This window comes from Kogia breviceps, chromosome 1, assembly GCF_026419965.1.
Source record: "Kogia breviceps isolate mKogBre1 chromosome 1, mKogBre1 haplotype 1, whole genome shotgun sequence".
NCBI lineage: Eukaryota > Metazoa > Chordata > Mammalia > Artiodactyla > Physeteridae > Kogia > Kogia breviceps.
In genome coordinates this window covers 121,047,219-121,069,214 of record NC_081310.1, presented here as the reverse complement: position 1 = coordinate 121,069,214, position 21,996 = coordinate 121,047,219, and the positions used below count along the sequence as shown (strand labels likewise).

Below are 21,996 nucleotides of genomic sequence, written 5' to 3'. Positions count from 1 at the left end.
GGATGCGGGTTCATGCCCCGATCCGGGAAGATCCCACATGCCGCGGAGCGGCTGGGCCCGTGAGCCATGGCCGTTGTGCCTGCGGTCCGGAGCCTGTGCTCCGCAACCGGAGAGGCCCGCCTAGCACAAAAAAAAAAAAAAAAAAAATCTAGTTTCCTTTTTAATGGCTCAATTTAAAATTTTTTAATTTATTTTTTATATAATTTTTAAAGGTTATTTTCCATTTATAGGTATTACAAAATATTGGCTGTATAACCTATAAAAATTTTGAATCAATATGTTGTACATCTGTGACTAATATAATATTGCAAATCAACTAATATAATATTGTACCTCACTTTAAAAAAAGAAAGTATTTTGGATTGTTGTAAATGTATATTGCAAACTCTAGGGCAATCAGTAAAAAAGAAAGTTTTAAAAAATTTCTTAAGAGTTGATTAGGGAAAACACATGGAAGATGACCCCAAAAAATTGAAAACAGGAAGACTTTAAAGATCAAGATACGAGTCTAATACCCAACTAACAGCAGCTGCAAAAAAGAGAAAAAACAGAAGAGTGGGAATATCAAATAAATATTCTAAAACAGTTTCCTAGAAATGAAGAACAAGAGTATTCAGATTGAAAGGGCACACTGAGTACTCAGCGCAGTGTAGGTAAAAAATTCTACCCAAAGGCACATTTCTCTGAAATTTCAGAACAACAGACATTAAGAAAGACACCAAACATTAAGGTATAACTGTCAATTAAATATAGAGATAGGATAAAGACTTTTCAGACATGCAAGGGCTCAAAGTATATCTCTATATCTACAGATAAGTATATCTGCCATGCATCATTTTTTTTTTTCAGATAACAACTGAAGAATGGTTCAGCAAAACAAAAGAATAAATCAAGGAGAGGGAAACATGGCTCTAACATAGGAGAGAGGTGAAAGGAATTCCCAGGACCACAGCTAATGAATCAGGACCAGAGAAATATCCAGTTTATATCGAAGAGGGAAGACTAGAGTCTGCAGGAGTGAGAAGAGATCTCTAGGGGAGAAAAATGTAACTGAGACATAATTTGTGTTGGAGCATTTGAAAAAAGTACTGAAATTCTTATGAAAGTGGTTTATTGTTTTGGTTTGGTTTAAGGAGTTGACAAAAGTATATAATGATGGTAATAATACAATATATTTATGCTTTAATATGTGTTATATCATGTGATTTTCTTAACCATTCTCTGAGATAATGGCAAGCCCAGTATTATTATTCTCATTGTTTGTTATTGTATTCACGTGAAAATAGGCTCAAAGACATTGAGTGATCACAGTGGTAGATAAAAGACTAGATTCCTGGTCTTTCCACTACACCATGGATCTTCTACCAAAAGGTCTGAATGTGTGCCTTATGTTATTCTTCTAAACTAGCTTAATCCATCTCTGTACCACAGATCTCTAACACATAAGAAAGGCACATGACAAAAACCTCCCTCTTCTTAGCAATCAACGAGGAACCCCCTTAATTGCTCCCAGTTTGCTGTGACCTTTATTTTGCTTCTGACCTCTGGACTTATTGTTTGAACTTGGTAAAAGTGCCAGGCACTGTGCTAGGCATTGGGAATGCAAAGATGAATAATACATGGTCCCTCTCCTTGAGGAGCCTCCAATGAGAAGTCTTTTCATTGAGAATACAGCTATGTAAACAAATATTATAACTATATTAATGATTGATATAATAAAGATATGTTCGGACTACTGTATTTCCTAATTGCCTGTAGAGAATAGGAAAAGCACAAACTGCTCATTATTAAAATTAAGTAGGAATTGACAAGGAGAGGAGGGGAGTTTTAGTTAAAATATGTAAAGGGATGAGGTGTGAAAAAACATCTTGTTTTGGACTACAAGGTCTTCAGAATAGCTAGAGTATATGTAATATGTTGGGGAATGGCAGGATGTGAGGCTGAAAAGGAAAGAATTTGTATACCTTGAGTTTAGACTTTGTTCTATAGGCCACGGAGAGTTATTGAAGGATTTTAATTGGGGAGGAATATGATATTTGTGGTTTTGAAAGGTAATTCCATGTTATTTCAAAGTCAGTTATAATTAGAAAAATTTGGAAGCAGATCAAATGCCCAATTTAAATTACCAATGATAATTGAAGGGTAGCAGAATATGCCACCTTATAATATGCCTATTTGGCATAAGGATTATTCTGAGCTGATTATTTTTAAGAAACAGGCACAGAAGAAGTTCTGAAAACAGAGTAGAAGTTACTCTTTTGTGAGGGGCATTTACATTTATGAAGGAAACCTCCATTTGTAAGTGTCTCCTTCTCTTTGTCTAGAGGAGAAGGATGACTCTAAATCACAAGAAACTCCTATCAGTGGAAATAGCACCAACTTAAATCTGCATAACAAACCTTACCCTTGCTTACTGTGCTTTTCCTGATACCCTTCCATAACTGGCCTCCCTCACAACATCTTTCTTTTGTCCTTAACTGAAGATGGTATTTAAGGTGGTGGCTTGAGCCATCTCAGGGATTTACTCAATTTTTCTGGGTATCTCTCAGGTATACATGAGGTATACATGTTAACAAAATTCTGTTTGTTTTTCTCTTATCTGTCTTTTATCATAGGGGGTCTAAGCCAAGAACTCAGAAGGGTGGAGGAAAAATTATTTTTCCTTCCCTACATAATGGTCAAATAAAGTGTGGCATATCCATACAACAGAAAGTTACTCAGCCTTTACATATTTTTTTAAATATGTAAGGAATGTTCTGTGACACAATGTTAAGTGAAAACACTTGAGAATAAGTCCTAAATATATGGAGAGATATATTCATAGATGGAAAGTCTCAAGTTCATAAAATGTTTAGTTTTGGTACTTGACTGGCAGTCTAGTGGTTAAGACTCCACACTTCCACTGCAGGGGGCATGGGTTCGATCCCTGGTCAGGGAACTAAGATCCTGCATGCCATGAGGCACGGCCCCAAAAAAGAAAGAGTTTAGTTTTTTCCAAATTGTTTTATAGAGAAATGCACTTCTAATTTTAAAAAGTCCCCCAATAGGGTTTTTTGGTTTTGTTTTTATTCTTTGGAATTTTATTTATTTTTTTAAAATATTTATTTATTTGGCTGCGTTGGGTCTTAGCTGTGGCACACAGGCTCAGTAGTTGTGGCGCTTAGGCTTAGTTGCCTGGCAGCATGTGAGATCTTAGTTCCCTAACCGGGGATTGAACCCACATCCCCTGCACTGGAAGGCAGACTGCACCACCAGGGAAGTCCCTATTTTTTGACATTTTAAGTTTAGGTTGTTTAATGTTAAGTCCCTTTTAGGTTGTTTAATGTTAATGTGTTTCAAACAATACAGATTCTGCGTCTGTGCCTCCAGTCAGATAACCACTAGTACAAATTAGCTTCAAGATACACACACTGACAGATGGGGATTAATGACATCTGCGTGTTCTACTGTGTGAAAAATCCAGAATATATTAATTTAATTTTACCAAGAATTAAAAGAGGCTTTAAAAAATAAAATTAAAATGAAATAATTTTCCTTTATTAAAAAAAAAAAAGGATACACACACTGAACAAAAGAGGTTGAGGGAGCTAAGCAGGGGAGGGGGGAGCCAAGGGGAGAAGGAAGGAGAAGGAACAAACAATTGAACACATATGCAGTCTTTTCCATACCACCTTCAATGCTAACCTGCTTCACAGGGAAAGTAAAAGTAGGCAGGAGTGAGCAACCATGAACTGTTGAACTGTTACCAGTACCATGCTTTTCAGCAACATTTCAGCAGAGTGTGAAACACTTTTTACAGCAAAACCATTACAACAAACTCCCCAAACAACCTTTAACCAACAGGGTTTTTTAAAGCAACTGACATGGTGACTCAAAGTTTACAGGGAAGAAAAATGACCAAAGAATAGCTACAGCACAACTGAAAAAGAATAAGATGGAGAGACTTCCCATAAAGATATCAAGACTTTTTATAAAACTATGATAATTAAAAACAGTGTAAGTTTGATTTAGGAATAATCAAACTGAGCAGTTGAATAGAGAACCCAGAAATAGACCTATGTATATATGGAAATAATGTATGACTAAGGTGGTATTATAAATGACCAGGGGGAGTAAGGACGACTGAATAAATAGTATTGGGACAGCTAGAAAGCCATATTTTTAAAAAATGAAATTGGGTCCCTACTTCAAACTCTATACAAACATCCAGATGGACTAAAAAGACTTAAATTTGAAAGGCCAGACTAAAAATTTAGAAAGCAACGAAGGAGAATATTTATGACTTTGGAATAGGGAAGGAAAAGAAACAAAAAAGCACTAAGCATAAATTAAAAGATTGATAAATTTGACAATAATGAAAATTTTAACTTGTGTATATCAAATACTACCATAAAGAAGGGGGAAAGACAAGTACAAACTGGGAGAAACCACACATAGCTGATAAAGACTGATATCCAGAATACATAAAGAAATCCGACAAATGAATGAGAAAAGGAAATCTAATAGAAAAATAGGCAGAAGACATAAGCTTGTCACAGAAGTGGAAATATGGCTTAAGAGTGTTTAGTCTCAATAATCAGAAAAGTACCAAATTTAGACCACAGTGAAATTCAATTTAATGCTACTAGCTTTGCAGTAATTAATTTTTACCTTTCTTCCCACCCACCTACCTCAGACATGTATGCCTTCAACTTTAATGCACTGAACTTCTTAAAATTCTGGTATTACATCATTTTCTTTTATTGTCTGGTTGCCAGTGTACAGTGCTGTGTTGTTATTGCCGCCTAGAATGCTCTTTCTTCCCTTAGTGCAGTGGTTCTTAAAGTGTGGTCCCCAGACCAGCATCAAGCATCACCAATGTATTTGTTAGAAATGCCCCACCACTGAACTGTCTTTTCAAGGATGTTTGTATAGTGAATAACTATAAGTTAGAGATAGTATTTCACTCTAGAGCAGAGGGCAGGTTTCCTTGCAGCCCCATTAAAAAAGGTTGGGATTTCTGAGCTCAGGGTTCCTTTCCTATAATGCAACCCACTGTGTGTACTCAGTGTTACCTGGCTTTTGTCTCATCACCCGACGGAACTGCCCTTGGGGAACTGTTGGAAGAAAATGATGATACTCTTATTACTTTGAGTAGAAAGCTGTCCTTTGTCTCTAATCCAAGAGTCTTATGTCTTTTGTTATACCCATGAAACTCTGGCAGGCTAACTTTTTAATTTGCAAGTAGGATAAAATTTCAGACCTTTCATAGTCCTTGACACAAGTCTTCCTTCTTTAAGTTAATGCTCTGAAATGGGAACCATTGCTTTTAATAATTCTTAATAGGAAGCATAATATTGAATGAGCTTAATGTATAACAAGACAGATATTTTTTCAGTGTCAATTTTTTTTTTTTTGGCTCTGTTGGGTCTTCGTTACTGTGCGTGGGCTTCCTCTAGTTGTGGCAAGTGGGGGCTACTCTGTTGCGGTGCGCAGGCTTCTCATTGCAGTGGCTTCTCTTGTTGTGGAGCGCGGGCTTCAGTCGTTGTGGCACACGGGCTCAGTAGTTGCAACATGCGGGCTGTAGGGCATGCAGGCTTCAGTAGTTGTGGTGCACAGGCTTAGTTGCTCCGTGGTATGTGGGATCTTCCCAGACCAGGGATCGAACCCATGTCCCCAGCCTTGACAGGCGGATTCTTAACCACTGTGACACAAGGGAAGTCCCAATTTTTAAAATATATATATTTATTTATTTATTTGGCTGCACCAGATCTCAGTTGTGGCACACGGGATCTTCGCTGCCGCGTGTGGAAACTTCATTGCCGCATGCAGGCTCTTAGTTGCAGCATGCAGGATCTAGTTCCCAGACCAGGGATGGAACCCAGGCCCCCTGCATTGCGAGTGCGGAGTCTTAACCATTGGACCACCAGGGAAGTCCCATCAGTGTCAAATTTTGACTTTCAAATATTCTTTAGAATGTGTCCATTACCCTAATTTTATTTCTTTCTGTAATTTATTCATTCATCAAGCAAACATTTCTATGTGTTCTTTTTGTTATTTTTCTCAGATTGTTGGCACCACCAGAAGCTGGTTCGATACAGAGAGATGGCTGAAAGTGATGGAAAAGAAAAAATTAAATGGACAACCACCATTATTATTAGCTCATCTCTTAAGGTAAAAGAGGCATTTGGGCCATTGATCTTGAATTTAAAATTTAAAGCAATAGAACAATATTTTTAAATATCTTTAGCTTGATTATCCAAACTTGTGTGAGTCAGCAAGTACATAATCTAAAATGTATTTTAAATATAAATTACAAATGTCCCTGCATCCATTTTCCTACTTCTCTAAATATTTGAAGGTTGGAAATTTTCTAAGTTCCTTTTTTTTTCTCACTAAGCCTACTCTAATAGAGATGTTAAATGATTACAGAAACAATGCATATGCACATATATATTACTTAAGGTTTTTTGAAAGGTAAACAACAGAAACTGATCTGTCTAGACTTAGTGGCCTTGGGAGGAGGCTGTCTCCTTACAGTTTGGATGGGGAGGGAATGGGAGTTAAACGCCTGAGGACAGTTGGTCAGTCCACAACTGTTTTTAACTCCTCAGCCAACAGAATTTCTCCATTGCCCTGATGTTTATCTTATGGACACCACCTAATGTCTAGAATGAAGGGGCAAGAAATGATTATTCCATGGTAAAGAAGAGAGAGGCTAGAAAAAGACTCTGAATACTTTTTTTATTCACCCTATCCATTCACTGCTGCCTCAAGCTGCACTTTGCTCTGTTGGCTTTAGCCATCTAGCACCATACCAAATACCCATTTAAGACAGCCTCAAGGTTCATTGGAATTTTTCATGCTTCTTTTTGTTAGGTTTCTGGAATCCATTTTTCTCTCTTGTTTCTTTAGCTTTTCCAGACTGATTTTGAGAGAGGGAGACAGCAACCCATGCTAATGTGCTTGTTTTGTGCTTTCTATTTGTCCCACCTTTTCTTTTTTTATTATTTATTTGTTTATTTATTTGGCTGTGTCGGGTCTTCGTTGCGGCACGCGGGATCTTTCATTGTGGTGTGCAGGCTCTTCATTGTGGCAAGCAGGCTTCTTTCTAGTTGTGGCGCGTTCGCTCCAGAGCGTGCAGGCTCAGTAGTTGTGGTGTGTAAGGCTCTAGAGCACACAGGTTTAGTTGCCCTGCGGCATGTGGGATCTTAGTTCCCCAACCAGGGATCGAACCTGTGTCCCCTGCATTGGAAGGTGGATTCTTAACCACTGGACCACCAGGGAAGTCCCATGTCCCACCTTTTCTCTGTTTCTTTTTTCTCTTCTTTTTTGCCTCCTTTTGTATTGTTTGGTAATTTTTTCTCATTTTTTTTTTCTTAACTAGCTTTGAAACTAGCTAGTTTCTTAACTAGCTTTGAGGTAATTTTTTTCTCATTTTTTTTTTTAACTAGCTTTGAAAAGTTTTTGTCTTAACTAGCTTTAAACAGCTCTATTTCTGTTTTTTAATAGTTACCCTAGAAAATTTAACATGTATACTTAGCCCCACAAAATCCAAAGTAAATAATTATTTTTATCTACCTCTTAAATGACAAACAAATCTTAGAACACTAATTCCAATCACCCTTTTCTGTATTATATTTTGTTATCATATACAGTTTAATTCTATCAATTTTTTAACTCAACAAAGTGCTATTATTTTCTAAAGTTAGCATTTGTTTAGATTTACTCATGTCTTTGTTACTTTCTTTGCTCTTCTTTTCTTCTTTTGGCTCAGACCTTCCATTTTGGATCATTTTCTTTTTTATCTGAAGAATATAATTTAGAAATTATCTAAATGAGGATCTTCTCAGTCTTTGTTAGTATCAAAATACAGTTGACCCTTGAACAATGTGGGGTTATAGGCAGTGACTCCCTCACAGTCAAAACTTCACGTTTAACTTTACATTTGGCCCACTGTATCAGCAGTTCTGCATGCGAGGATTCAACCAACCTCAGATTGTATAGTACATATATTTATAGAAAAAAATCCACATAGAAGTGGATCCACACAGTTCAAACCTGTGTTGTACAAGGATCAATTATATTTTTATCTTCCCCTTGATCTTGAAAGATGTTTAAAAAATCAATTTAATTCAGGTATAACTTACATACAATAAAATACACACATTTAAAATGTACAGCTTAATGAATTTTGACAAATGTATATACCTGTGTAACCATAACCCCAATCAAAATATATAGAACATTTTCATCACTCCAGAAAGTTCCTTCATGCCCTTTTGTAGTCAGTCCTTTTCCAGTTCCCCACCTCAAGCAACCATTGGTCTGATTTATCACTATAATTAGTTTTGCCTGTTGAAATGGAATGATACAGTTTGTACTCTTGTGTCTGGCTTCTTGCATTAAGCATAATGCTTTTGAGATTCATCCATGTTGTTACATATAACAATAATTTGTTATCTTTTCTTTGTTGAGTAGTAGTGTGTTGTATGAATGTATGCCAGTGTACCTATTCACTAATAGATATTCGGGTTGTTTCCAGTTTTTGGCCATTATGAGTTAAGCTGCTCTGAACATTCATATATGTCTCTGTTAAGACAAGTTTGAATTTCTCTTATAAATACCTAATAATGGAACTGCTGGGTCGTATGATGAGTGTATGTTTATAAGAGATTACAAACTGTTTTTCAAAGTTCACTACAAATGAACACAGAATCCATTTAACTATATAGCTAAACTAAAACTAAATGCAGGGATTATGGTTCTATATTCCCATCAGCAATGTATAAGAGTTCAAGTTGCTCCAAACTGAAAGATATTTTCCACTAGATTTACAGTTATTTTCTCTCACTGTACTGAAAATATCTTCACTGGATTCAGGCTTCTATTGTTTTTTCTTTTGTTTGTTTTGTTTTAATTTTTATTTTTTAAAATATCTTTATTGGAGTATAATTGCTTTACATTGTTGTGTTAGTTGCTGCTATATAATAAAGTGAATCAGCTATACATATACATGTATCCCCATATCCCTTCCCTCTTGCCTCTCCCTCCCACTGTCCCTATCCCACCCCTCTAGGGGGTCACAAATTACCAAGCTGATCTCCCTGTGCTATGCAGCTTCTTCCCACTAGCTATCTATTTGACATTTGGTAGTGTATATATGTCAGTGCCACTCTCTCACTTCATCTCAGCTTCCCCTTCCCCATGTCCTCAAATCCATTCTCTACGTCTACATCTTTATTCCTGTCCTGACCCTAGGTTCTTCAGAACCTTTTTTTTTTTAGGTTGCATACATATGTGTCAGCATACAGTATTTGTTTTTCTCTTTCTGACTTACTTCACTCTGTATGACAGACTCTAGGTCCATCCACCTCGCTACAAATAACTCAATTTCGTTTCTTTTTATGGCTGATTAATATTCCATTGCATATATGTGCCACATCTTTATCCATTCATCTGTCCATGGACACTTAGGTTGCTTCCATGTCCTGGCTATTGTAGATAGAGCTGCAGTGAACATTGTGGTACATGACTCTTTTTTTTTTTTTTTTTTTTTTTTTTGCGCAGGCTCAGCGGCCATGGCTCACGGGCCCAGCCGCTCTGCGGCATGTGGGATCTTCCCGGACCGGGGCACAAACCCGTGTCCCCTGCATCGGCAGGCGGATTCTCAACCACTGCGCCACCAGGGAAGCCCCATGACTCTTTTTGAATTGTGTTTTTTTCAGGGTATATGCCCAGTAGTGGGATTGCTGGGTTGTATGGTAGTTCTATTTTTAGTTTTTAAAGGAACCTCAATACTGTTCTCCATAGTGGCTGTATCAATTTACATTCTCACCAACAATGCAAGAAGGTTCCCTTTTCTCCACACCCTCTCCAGCATTTATTGTTTGCAGATCTTTTGATGATGGCCGTTCTGACTGGTGTGAGGTGATACCTCATTGTAGTTTTGATTTGCATTTGTCTAATGATTAGTAATGTTGAGCAGCTTTTCATGTGCTTTTTGGCCATCTGTATGTCTTCTATGGAGAAATGTCTATTTAGGTTTTCTGTCCATTTTTGGATTGAGTTTTTTGTTTTTTTGATATTGAGCTGCATGAGCTCCTTGTATATTTTGGAGATTAATCCTTTGTCAGTTGCTTCGTTTGCAAATATTTTCTCCCATTCTGAGGGTTGCCTTTTCGTCTTGTTTATGGTTTCCTTTGCTGTGCAAAAGCTTTGAAGTTTCATTAGGTCCCATTTGTTTATTTTTGTTTTTATTTCCGTTTCTCTAGGAGGTGGGTCAAAAAGGATCTTGCTGTGATTTATGTCAAGGAGTGTTCTGCCTATGTTTTCCTCTAAGAGTTCCATAGTGTCTGGTCTTACATTTAGGTCTCTAATCCATTTTGAGTTTATTTTTGTGTATGGTGTTAGGGAGTGTTCTAATTTCATTCTTTGACATGTAGCTGTCCAGTTTTCCCAGCACCACTTATTGAAAAGGCTGTCTTTGCTCCATTGTATATTCTTGCCTCCTTTATCAAAGATAAGGTGACCATAGGTGTGTGGGTTTATCTCTGGGCTTTCTATCCTGTTCCATTGATCTGTATTTCTGTTTTTGTGCCAGTACCATACTGTCTTGATTACTGCAGTTTTGTAGTATAGTCTGAAGTCAGGGAGCCTGATTCCTCCAGCTCCATTTTTCATTCTCAAGATTGCTTTGGCTATTCGGGGTCTTTTGTGTTTCCATACAAATTGTGAAATTTTTTGTTCTAGGTCTGTGAAAAATGCCAGTGGTAGTTTGATAGGGATTGCATTGAATCTGTAGATTGCTTTGGGTAGTAGAGTCATTTTCACAATGTTGATTCTTCCAATCCAAAACATGCTATATCTCTCCATCTGTTGGTATCATCTTTAATTTCTTTCACCAGTGTCTTATAGTTTTCTGCATACAAGTCTTTTGTCTCCTTAGGTAGGTTTATTCCTAGATATTTTATTCTTTTTGTTGCAATGGTAAATGGGAGTGTTTCCTTAATTTCTCTTTCAGATTTTTCATCATAAGTGTGTAGGAATGCAAGAGATTTCTGTGCATTAATTTTGTATCATGCTACTTCACCAAATTCATTGATTAGCTCCAGTAGTTTTCTGGTAGCATCTTTAGGATTCTCTATGTATAGTATCATGTCATCTGCAAACAGTGACAGTTTTACTTCTTCTTTTCCGATTTGGGTTCCTTTTATTTCTTTTTTTTTTGTGTGTGTGTGTGTTTATTTTTTATTTTTTAACATCTTTATTTGAGTATAACTGTTTTACAATAGTGTGTTAGTTTCTCCTTTACAACAAAGTGAATCAGTTATACATATACATATGTTTCCATGTTCTTCCCTCTTGCGTCACCCTCCCTCCCACCCTCCCTATCCCACCCCTCTAGGTGGTCACAAAGCACAGAGGTGAACTCCCTGTGCTATGTGGCAGCTTCCCACTAGGTATCTAATTTACATTTGATAGTGTATATATGTCCCTGCCACTCTCTCACATCATCACAGCTTACCCTTCCCCCTCTCCATATCCTTTTATTTCTTTTTCTTTTCTGATTGCTGTGGCTAAAACTTCCAAAACTATGTTGAATAATAGTGGTGAGAGTGGTCAGCCTTGTCTTGTTCCTGATCTTAGTGGAAATGGTTTGAGGTTTTCACCATTGGGAACGATGTTGGCTGTGGGTTTATCATATATGGCCTTTATTCTGTTGTGGTAAGTTCCCTCTATGCCTATTTTCTGGAGGGTTTTTATGATAAATGGGTGTTGAATTTTGTAAAAAGCTTTTTCTGCATCTATTGAGATGATCTTATGGTTTTTATCCTTCAATTTGTTAATATGGTGTATCACATAGACTGATTTGTGTATATTGAAGAATCCTTGAATTCCTGGGATAAACCCCACTTGATCATGTTGTATGATCCTTTAATGTGCTGTTGGATTCTGTTTGCTAGTATTTTGTTGAGGATTTTGCATCTGTATTCATCAGTGATATTGGCCTGTAGTTTTCTTTTTTTGTAATATCTTTGTCTGGTTTTGGTATCAGGGTGATGGTTGCCTTGTAGAATGAGTTTGGGAGTGTTCCTCCCTCTGCTATATTTTGGAAGAGTTTGAGAAGGATAGGTGTTAGCTCTTCTCTAAATGTTTGATAGAATTCACCTGGGGATCCATCAGGTCCTGAGTTTTCTTTGCTGGAAGATTTTTAATCACAGTCTCAATTTCAGTGCTTGTGACTGGTCTGTTTATATTTTCCCTTTCTTCCTGGTTCAGTCTCAGAAGGTTCTGCTTTTCTAAGAATTTGTCCATTTCTTCCAGGTTGTCCATTTTATTGGCATATAGTTGCTTGTAGTAATCTCTCATGATCCTTTGTATTTCTGCAGTGTCAGTTGTTACTTCTCTTTTTTCATTTCTAATTCTATTTGAGTCTATTTGAGCCTTCTCCCTTTTTTCTTGATGAGTCTGGCTAATGGTTTATCAATTTTGTTTATCTTCTCAAAGAATCAGTTTTTAGTTTTATTGATCTTTGCTATAGTTTCCTTCATTTCTTTTTCATTTATTTCTGATCTGATCTTTATGATTTCTTTCCTTCTGCTAACTTTGGGGTATTTTTTGTTCTTCTTGCTCTAATTGCTTTAGGTGCAAAGTTAGGTTGTTTATTCGAGATGTTTCCTGTTTCTTAAGCTATGATTGTATTGCTATAAGCTTCCCTCTTAGAACTGCTTTTGCTGCATCCCATAGGTTTTCAGTCGTCATGTCTCCATTGGCATTTGTTTCTAGGTATTTTTTGATTTCCTCTTGATTTCTTCAGTGATCACTTCGTTATTAAGTAGTGTATTGTTTAGCCTCCATGTGTTTGTATTTTTTGCAGATCTTTTCCTGTAATTGATATCTAGTCTCATAGTGTTGTGGTCGGAAAAGATACTTGATATGTTTTCAATTTTCTTAAATTTACCAAGGCTTGATTTGTGACCCAAGATATGATCTATCTTGGAGAGTGTTCCACGAGCACTTGAGAAGAAAGTGTATTGTGTTGTTTTTGGATGGAATGTCCTATAATTATCAATTAGGTCCATCTTGTTTAATGTATCCTTTAAAGCTGTGTTTCCTTATTTATTTTCATTTTGGATGATCTGTCCCTTGGTGAAAGTTGGGTGTTAAAGTCCCCTACTATGATTGTGTTACTCTCGATTTCCCCTTTTATGGCTGTTAGCATTTGCCGTATGTATTGAGGTGCTCCTATGTTGGGTGCATAAATATTTACCATTGTTATATCTTCTTCTTGGATTGATCCCTTCATCATTATGTAGTGTCCTTCTTTGTCTCCTGTAATAGTCTTTATTTTAAAGTCTATTTTGTCTGATATGAGAATTGCTACTCCAGCTTTCTTTTGATTTCCATTTGCATGGAATGTCTTTTTCCATCCCCTTACTTTCAGTCTGTATGTGTCCCTAGGTCTGAAGTGTGTCTCTTGTAGACAGTATATATATGGGTTTTGTTTTTGTATCCATTCAGCCAGTCTACGTCTTTTGGTGGGAGCATTTAATCCATTTACATTTAAGGTAATTATCACTATGTATGTTCCTATTACCATTTTCTGAATTGTTTTGGGTTTCTTATTATAGGTCTTTCCTTGTCTTGTGTTTCCTGCCTAGAGAAGTTCCTTTAGCATTTGTTATAAAGCTGATTTGGTGGTGCTGAATTCTCTTAGCTTTTGCTTGTCTGTGAAGTTTTTAATTTCTCCATCAAATCTGAATGAGATCCTTGCTGGGTAGAATAATCTGGGTTTTAAGTTCTCCCCTTTCATCACTTCAATATGTCCTGCCACTCCCTTCTGGCTTGCAGAGTTTCTGCTGAAAGCTCAGCTGTTAACCTTGTGGGGCTTCCCTGGTATGTTATTTGTTGTTTTTCCCTTGCTGATTTTAATATTTTTTCATTGTGTTTAATTTTTGATAGTTTGATTAATATGTGTCTTGGCGTGTTTCTCCTTGGATTTATCCTGTATGGGACTCTCTGCACTTCCTGGACTTGATTGACTATTTCCTTTCCCATATTAGGGGAGTTTTCAACTATAATCTCTTGAAATATTTTCTCAGTCCCTTTCTTTTTCTCTTCATCTTCTGGGACCCCTATAATTCAAATGTTGGTTTGTTTAATGTTGTCCCAGAAGTCTCTGAGACTGTCCTCAATTCTTTTCATTCTTTTTTCTTTATTCTGCTCTGCAGTAGTTATTTCCACTATTTTATCTTCCAGGAAACGTATCCATTCCTCTTCCTCAGTTATTGTGCTATTGCTTCCTTCTAGAGAATTTTTAATATCATTTATTGTGATGTTTATCATAGTTTGTTTGCTCTTCCGTTCTTCTGTGTCCTTGTTGAACATTTCTTGTATTTTCTCCATTCTATTTCCAAGATTTTGGATCATCTTTACTATCATTACTCTGAATTCTTTGTCAGGTAGACTGCCTATTTCCTCTTCATTTTTTTGGTCTGGTGGGTTTTTACCTTGATCCTTCATCTGCTCTGTTTCTGTGTCTTTTCACTTTGCTTAACTTACTGTGTTTGGGGTCTCCTTTTCGCAGGCCTCAGGTTCGTAGTTCCCGTTGTTTTTGGTGTCTACCCCCAGTGGGTAAGGTTGGTTCAGTGGGTTGTGTAGCCTTCCTGGTGCAGGTGACTGGTGCCTGTGTTCTGGAGGATGAGGCTGGATCTTGTCTTTCTGGTGAGCAGGACCGCGTCCATGGTGTGTTTTGGGGTGTCTGTGACCTTATTATGATTTTAGGCAGCCTCTCTGCTAATGGGTGGGGTTGTGTTCCTGTCTTGCTAGTTGTTTGGCATAGGGTGTCCAGCACTGTAGCTTGCTGCTCTTTGAGTGGAGCTGGGTCTTAGTGTTTAGATGGAGATCTCTCGCCATTTGATATTACGTGGAGCCAAGAGGTCTCTGGTGGAGCAGTGTCCTGATCTTGGCTCTCCCACCTCAGAGGCACAGGCCTGACACCCGGCCAGAGCACCAACACCCTGTCAGTCATACTGCTCAGAAGAAAAGGGAGAAAAAAAGAAGGAAAGAAAAATAAAATAAAGTTATTAAAATAAAAATTATTAAAAATAAAAGAATTAGAAAGTAGTAGTAAAAAGAAAAATAGAAAAAAAGAAGAGAGCAACCAAACCAAAAAAGCAAATCCACCAATGATAAGAAGGGCTAAAACTATGCTAAAAAAACCCCAAAACAAAACCAAAAAACAAAAAGCGGACTGAGAGACCCCTAGGACAAATGGTAAAAGCAAAGCTATACAGACAAAATCACACAAAGAAGCATACATATACACACTCACAAAAAGAGAAAAAGGAAAAATATATATATATCATTGCCCCTGAAGTCCACCGTCTCAATTTTGGGATGATTCGTTGTCTATTCAGGTATTCCACAGATGCAGCGTACATCAAGTTGATTGTGGAGATTTAATCCTCTGCTCCTGAGGCTGCTGAGAGATTTCCCTTTCTCTCCTTTGTTCGCACAGCTCCTGGGGTTCAGCTTTGGATTTGGTCCCGCCTCTGTGTGTAGGTCGCCTGAGGGCGTCTGTTCTTCACTCAGACAGGATGGTGTTAAAGGAGCAGCTGATTCGGGGGCTCTGGCTCACTCAGGAGGTGGGGAGGGAGGGGTGCGGAATGCAAGGCGAGTCTGCAGCGGCAGAGGCCAGCGCCAGCGTGACAGTTGCACCAGCCTGAGGCGCACCATGTGTTCTCTTGAGGAAGTTGTCCCTAGATCACGGGACTCTGGCAGTGACGGGCTGCACAGGCTCCCTGGAGGGGAGGTGTGGCTACTGACCTGTACTTGCACACAGGCTTCTTGGTGGCTGCAGCAGCCTTAGCATCTCATGCCTGTCTCTGGTATCCGCGCTGATAGTGCCCATCTTTGCAGCTTGTTTAGGTGGTGCTCTGAATCTCCTCTCCTCGTGCACCCCGAAACAATGGTCTCTTGCCTCTTAGGCAGCTCCAGACTTTTTCCCGGACTCCCTCCCTGCTAGCTATGGCACACTAGCACCCTTCAGGCTATGTTCATGCAGCCAACCCCAGTCCTCTCCCTGAGAGCTGACCTCCGAAGCTTGAGCCTCGGCTCCCAGCCCCCACCCTCCCTGGTGGGTGAGCAGACAAGCCTCTTGGGCTGGTGAGTTCTGGTTGGCACTGATCCTCTGTGCGGGAATCTCTCTGCTTTGCCCTCTGTACCCCTGTTGCTGCGCTCTCCTCCATGGCTCCGAAGCTTCCCCCCTCCAACACTCGCAGTCTCCACCGGCGAAGGGGCTTCCTAGTGTGTGGAAACTTTTCCTCCTTCACAGCTCCCTCCCAGTGTGCAGGTCCCATCCTTATTCTTTTGTCTTTTTCTTTTTTCTTTTGCCCTCCCCAGGTACATGGGGAGTTTCTTGCCTTTTGGGAAGTCTGAGGTCTTCTACCAGCATTCAGTAGCTGTTCTGTAGGAGTTGTTCCACATGTAGATGTATTTCTGATGTACTTGTGGGGAGGAAGGCAATCTCCACTTCTCACTCCTCCACCATCTTGAAGGTCTCCCTCAATGTTTCCCAGTCTTATTTTAATAAGGAACACCTTGTAATATCTCATGGGACTAATATTTAATTAAACATAATTTGGAAAATCTAGTCTTAGCTCCTTGTTATTTTGAAAACTTAACTCTTGAACTTACATATTTTTTCGTAATTCAATACTAATTTCATCTTTATTATTTTCTTCTACTATTTTCTTTATACTTCTCTTAGGTGGCTCCTGGATAGGATAGAATTGAAATTCATCAGCGTGGCATACATGGTCCTAATGATCTGCCATCAGTTATTCCTAACACTGTCTCCAAATTAACTGACTCATACACAACTAACACACTTAAAAGAATCATACTTTCAGGTCTGAATGCCTTTGTCTGTGTTTTCTGTCTACGTTCTTCTTACATTTGTCGTCTTCCTTCACTTGTCTGCTTAATAAACTGTTTTCCATTTAAAAGATTTGTCTCAAATTCTATGAAACTTTCCTGACTCTTTCATATCTGTTACATCCTTTATATAGTTTCTGGTTCTTTGCCAAAATTCTCAACCTTGCCTTTCATCTCCTTGAACATAGTAAACAGCTATTTTAAGGTATATACATGATAAAACTTTATTATATGTATCCCCTATGACTCTGCTTCTATTACCTGTTATTTTTCATAGTTCTCTTTCATGTAATTTTGTTTCTGTATGTCTGATTATTTTTAACTGTGTTGGAATTTGTATTTGAAAAATTGTTTGTAGAAATAATTTGAGGCCTAGAATAGTGTTATATTCCTCTAGAGAAAACTTAATTCTGTGAGAGAATTAAACCTCTAATGTCCTAAGCAGGGTTGCCAGATAAAATACTGGACACTCAGTTAAATTTGAGTTTCAGATAAACAATGAATTTAGTGTAAGTTCATCCCAAATATTACACAGGACATACTTATACCAAAAAATTATGTTGTTTATATGAAATTCAAATTTAACTGGATGTTCTATTTTTTATTTGCTAATCTGGCAACCGAAGCCCTAAGGCTTCTATTGTATGTAATAAAGGAGCTTATTTCCTGTTCATTTAGATATTAGTTATGTGAGAATTGAGAAAACAGTCATTCAGATAATTTTCTTTGTTCTGTAGTTGAAATGAGGAGACCTAATTGCGAAGGGTTGCTCTAGGGAGTGCTTCTGCAAGGTACTTGGAAGCACTAGTAATACAGTATCACTTTAATACAATTTTAAGGATTGAAATGGTTTGAAGCTAGGCTGCAGCCCGTGAGAGCTGTTCTACTTTCGTCAAAAGCTCTGTTCAGCCTCTCATCTATCTCTTCCTGAATTGACAGATGCCCTCAGGAAAAAAATCACCTAAGTGCTGATCTCTTATCTTTGAATTCTTTGAATTTCTGTATAGGTCTTGGTCTTGTAATTTTTCACTATCCTGCTAACTCTCTGATGCATTCAAGCAGATTTTTAAAAATTTCCAGCTTTTCTAGTTGCGTTCAGCAGGAGGGTTGGCCTAAATTACTTAATCTGCCATCACTGGAAGCAATGTGTAATTTTAAAACAGAAGAAAACTCATGTGAAGAGTCTTAATTGAACTCTAGGTCAGGATCTGTTTGAGTACCATAAAATACTTTTTAGGAAAAAAGGAAATCAAGTATTCTGTGTCTAATTCCGACCTGTGTGCTTAAAATATACATGTTCTGAGGCTAAATATAAAGTTTATGTAAGGGATTTTTATCTACTTGGAAACTAACAAGCTTGAGTTTTAACCAATCCATAAATAGTATAAACCACTTATATTTTAGTGCTTTGGGTAATATCTAATTACGTGGGTAGAATAGGAAATGAGATGAATTTTGAAACGCTTAGTATTTAAACCAAAAGTCCTATTGCTGTCTTCATGTTTTCTAACTCACCTAAGGCTTAAAACATTTGAAAAGTACACTAAAAGTAACTGTAATATAAACATGAATTGGAAAATTGGTTGTCTCCTTGTGGTACTCTGTATGGCACTTCATGGTTCTGTCAACCATCTAAGAAACACACCACCATACACCTTCTATTTATACATTAATGCATGTCAGAATCTATCTTCAAGTTGTTTTTCAAAGAGAAGTTTGTATGCTCTTATAGTTTAATTCTTTAATACTGTCCTTATTTTCTTCCCTAAGTAACATAACTAGTACACAACTCATTTCCAAACCACAGCGTGTTTCAAAACTAAATATTTTTACCTTTTTTTTTTAAGTTTATTTCTCCATAGAGAGAGAGCACATTTGGTATCTCTGTTGATGATCAAATCTTTAAGTGGTATAGTTATAAAAGAAGCTATTAAACTTATTTTAATTTTTTTATTAGCTTTAATTAAACTCTTTAAAACATGTCTTAAGTTTGTATTTCTGAAAATTTTTTTAAGAGTTATGAAGTTGCAACTGCCCTAGAAAATCGAAGCCATAAGGTTCGGTATTCAGATTCAGTGGAAAATGGATCAATTATATTTTCTCTTTCTGGTACAGTATATTTGCTAACTTCCTTGATTTAAGTTTCTTAATAAATAAGTATAAATTCTAATAATTTGGTAGTTCAGTAACTAAGTAATAAGCTTAAGGTGTTACCTTTTGGGAGAGATAAATGTATAAAACTTTGTTACTGCCGCAAAAACAGCACATATGGCCAATTACAAAATATATTCCTTTTTAGATTACAATTGTTGAACTAAAGCTGAACCAGTGGAGTCTGGTAGAGGATGGTACAAACTACTTGCTTTGGAACGAAGTTGAAAATAGAACAAAGCCACCCTCCCCAACAGTCAATACTTAAAATATTACCCATATTAACAGAGGCCAACATCATGATATTGGTCAAAATCCATATACAAAAACAATATAGAAGAATGTTTTTTATGATTTTGTACAAGAGTTTGCTGAACATAATATTGATATAAACAAATACTAACTAAAGGAAACAAATGGGGACAAATGTTCCTGAAATCATAAAACTGTACAACTGTGAGTCATGGGCAAAATACAGGAAGGAATAAGATTAGGATATGAGAAACCTGGTGACATGGGAAGGAGGCAGCTTCACTTGTGCTTGAAAAATGACAGAAGTGATTAAAAACATGGAGGTGAAGGATTTTATTAGGATGGTTACCAACAGACCTGTATTCTTGCAGAGATTTTGGAAGACAGGCACTTTCCAAAGCTCCTAGAAACAGACTTCCAGGCTGAAAATGGTCCAACCTCAAATTCATCTTCCCCGGTTGAATAGAGAGCCCTATATGCATTCTCTTATTTAATCCTTTCAAAAAACGTATCAAAGAACTATTATTCCAACCTTACAGATGAAGAAATTTAGGTTCAGAGATGTTATATAAATTTTTAGTTCACATTGATTCAATTAGTATAATCACATAGTTGCTTTCCTCAGATTGTGTCTTCCTCTCATTTTTTAAAGAGCTAAGTAGATTGTTTCCCTTCTGGACCATTCTTATAGGCCTCATACTGTTTCAGAGATCCTAGATATCTGCTTACTGTTTTAATTTATATAATAGTTTATGTTCTGATATAATAGATTCTCCAAGAAATAACTAAAGGCTTGCTTAAAACGACTTTTCTTTAGTTGATTTCCAGCTTTTAAAAATCGTTAACATGAAAAATTAACATGTAACTAAAATTAGGCATTACTTTCATTGTGGACAGTGCCTTAGAGTAAAAAAAAAGGTTACTGACCAAGGGTTTTTCCCTTAAATATTTAGATTGTCATCCTTTTATACATAGCACTTCAAAGAACTACCTAATTATTTTGTCATGTAAGACTTTCATTATGGTAATTTCCATTTGTTATGGTAAACGTTTAGGGCCTGGACACTTACAGCTATGTTTTACTTATAGTCATTTTTGTTGATTTTACTGAGTTTACAAAAAAAAATTTTATCAGTATGACGAAGTGACATTTTATATTACACTCACTTTTCCTAGGAGTTGCATTTTTATTGATGGATGCTAAAAAATGCTTTATGTCTGCTGAAGAAACATTTCTAGCCAAAATTGAGAAGTTTATTAACATTCACCGAAATAGTTTTTTGGTTCTGTCTGCTGCCCTGCATGGTCCTGAGGAATGGAAACTGATGTTCAGGATTCAGCAGAGGTATGGACAACAGCACTACAGACCTATTTTCCTGAAATTTTACTTACTTCAGTTCTGAATTATTTTAGGCAAGCGAATTATGTTTTGCCAAAAGGTAAACTTTATAATGTTAACCTGTCATATTTAATAAAATTCAGGCCAAATAGCTAGTCTATGAATCAGTGAGACAAGTTTCAGAGTGCATGCTGATTTATGGGATTCTCCAGCAAGACTAAATCAGAAGTGAACACTTTTTAGTCAATTAAGTGGCTGTAAAGCCATATCAAATCCTCTGTGAAATAAGGCAGGCATGAATGAATAAACAAATGACAAACAATAAGAGGTTTGTCTCTTCTTTCCACTTAAGATAACAGATGTAAGTCATATGAACTATTTAACTTTTGAATTTTTTTTTCCAGATTCCTGGGTAGTAACCTACGGATACTTCCAGTACACAACACAATAAATGCTATTAATCTTATGTGCACCATAGCTAAGGTAAGTCACCTGAGGAAAATGACATACATACATACACACTGATACACTTTAAGGTTCTTGACTTCAAAATGCACACCCTCTTCGGTAGAACTGACTAATATTCTACTTCTGTTCCCCTCAGAGAAGTTGCTATTTCCGAACACACGCACTCTTTCCCAAGCCTGAGCTTAGCCTCTCAAGTCTTCTCGAATTACTTCCAGTACCAACTACCAGGATCACTCATTTAGGGCCAAAAGAGCATTTGGCCATATATACAGTGTTGGCCCTGTTGGTTACTTAAATCTTTCAAATTCTAAAGTTATAAATATTGGTAGTCATGCACTGTCAGAGTGCATACATACTATTTTATAACTTCACTGGTTATCCACTTTCTTTTCATACTTATTCTCCTCTGTAAAGTGTGCTCCCCACTCCCATAGGCAGAGTTAGGTGTTCCTTACTCTTATACTTGGAACAGATCCCTGTTGAAACAATTCTTAATAGTATTCTATTTTTGGCTTGCACGTCTGAAATCTCTTAAAGACAGAGATCAGGTATTTTTCTATTACTCTAATAACCCATACACAGTACTGATTGACGCTTGTTGAATAAATAATGTTAGGTATTTTATGATGTGACCCTGTAAAAATACCTTATTTCTCAAATAATGTTGCATGTTTATATCTTCTTCCAGATCACCTCCAAACCACACACAGATAGCATCTGCTACAGAATGATAACAACTAAAGCTTACATCATTGAGCAAAGTCCAGTTTGGAAAACACTTCAAAAGATAAAACTGAGTAGTGATACATTTAACCCAAATTAGATTATCAATTACAAATGTTCTTTTGGAAGAATATTAAAATAAA

General features: G+C 37.1%; 1 protein-coding gene across 1 annotated transcript; it reads left to right on the top strand.

The window, feature by feature from the left end:
* Positions 1-1,352: 1,352 nt before the first annotated feature.
* Positions 1,353-21,953, top strand: C1H1orf146 (chromosome 1 C1orf146 homolog). Its single transcript, XM_059082485.2, has 6 exons — positions 1,353-1,371; positions 6,047-6,153; positions 18,936-19,029; positions 20,500-20,668; positions 21,067-21,145; positions 21,819-21,953. Exons 1-6 carry the CDS (start codon positions 1,353-1,355, stop codon positions 21,951-21,953), a joined length of 603 nt encoding a protein of 200 aa, XP_058938468.2.
* The last annotated feature ends 43 nt before the right edge of the window (positions 21,954-21,996 follow it).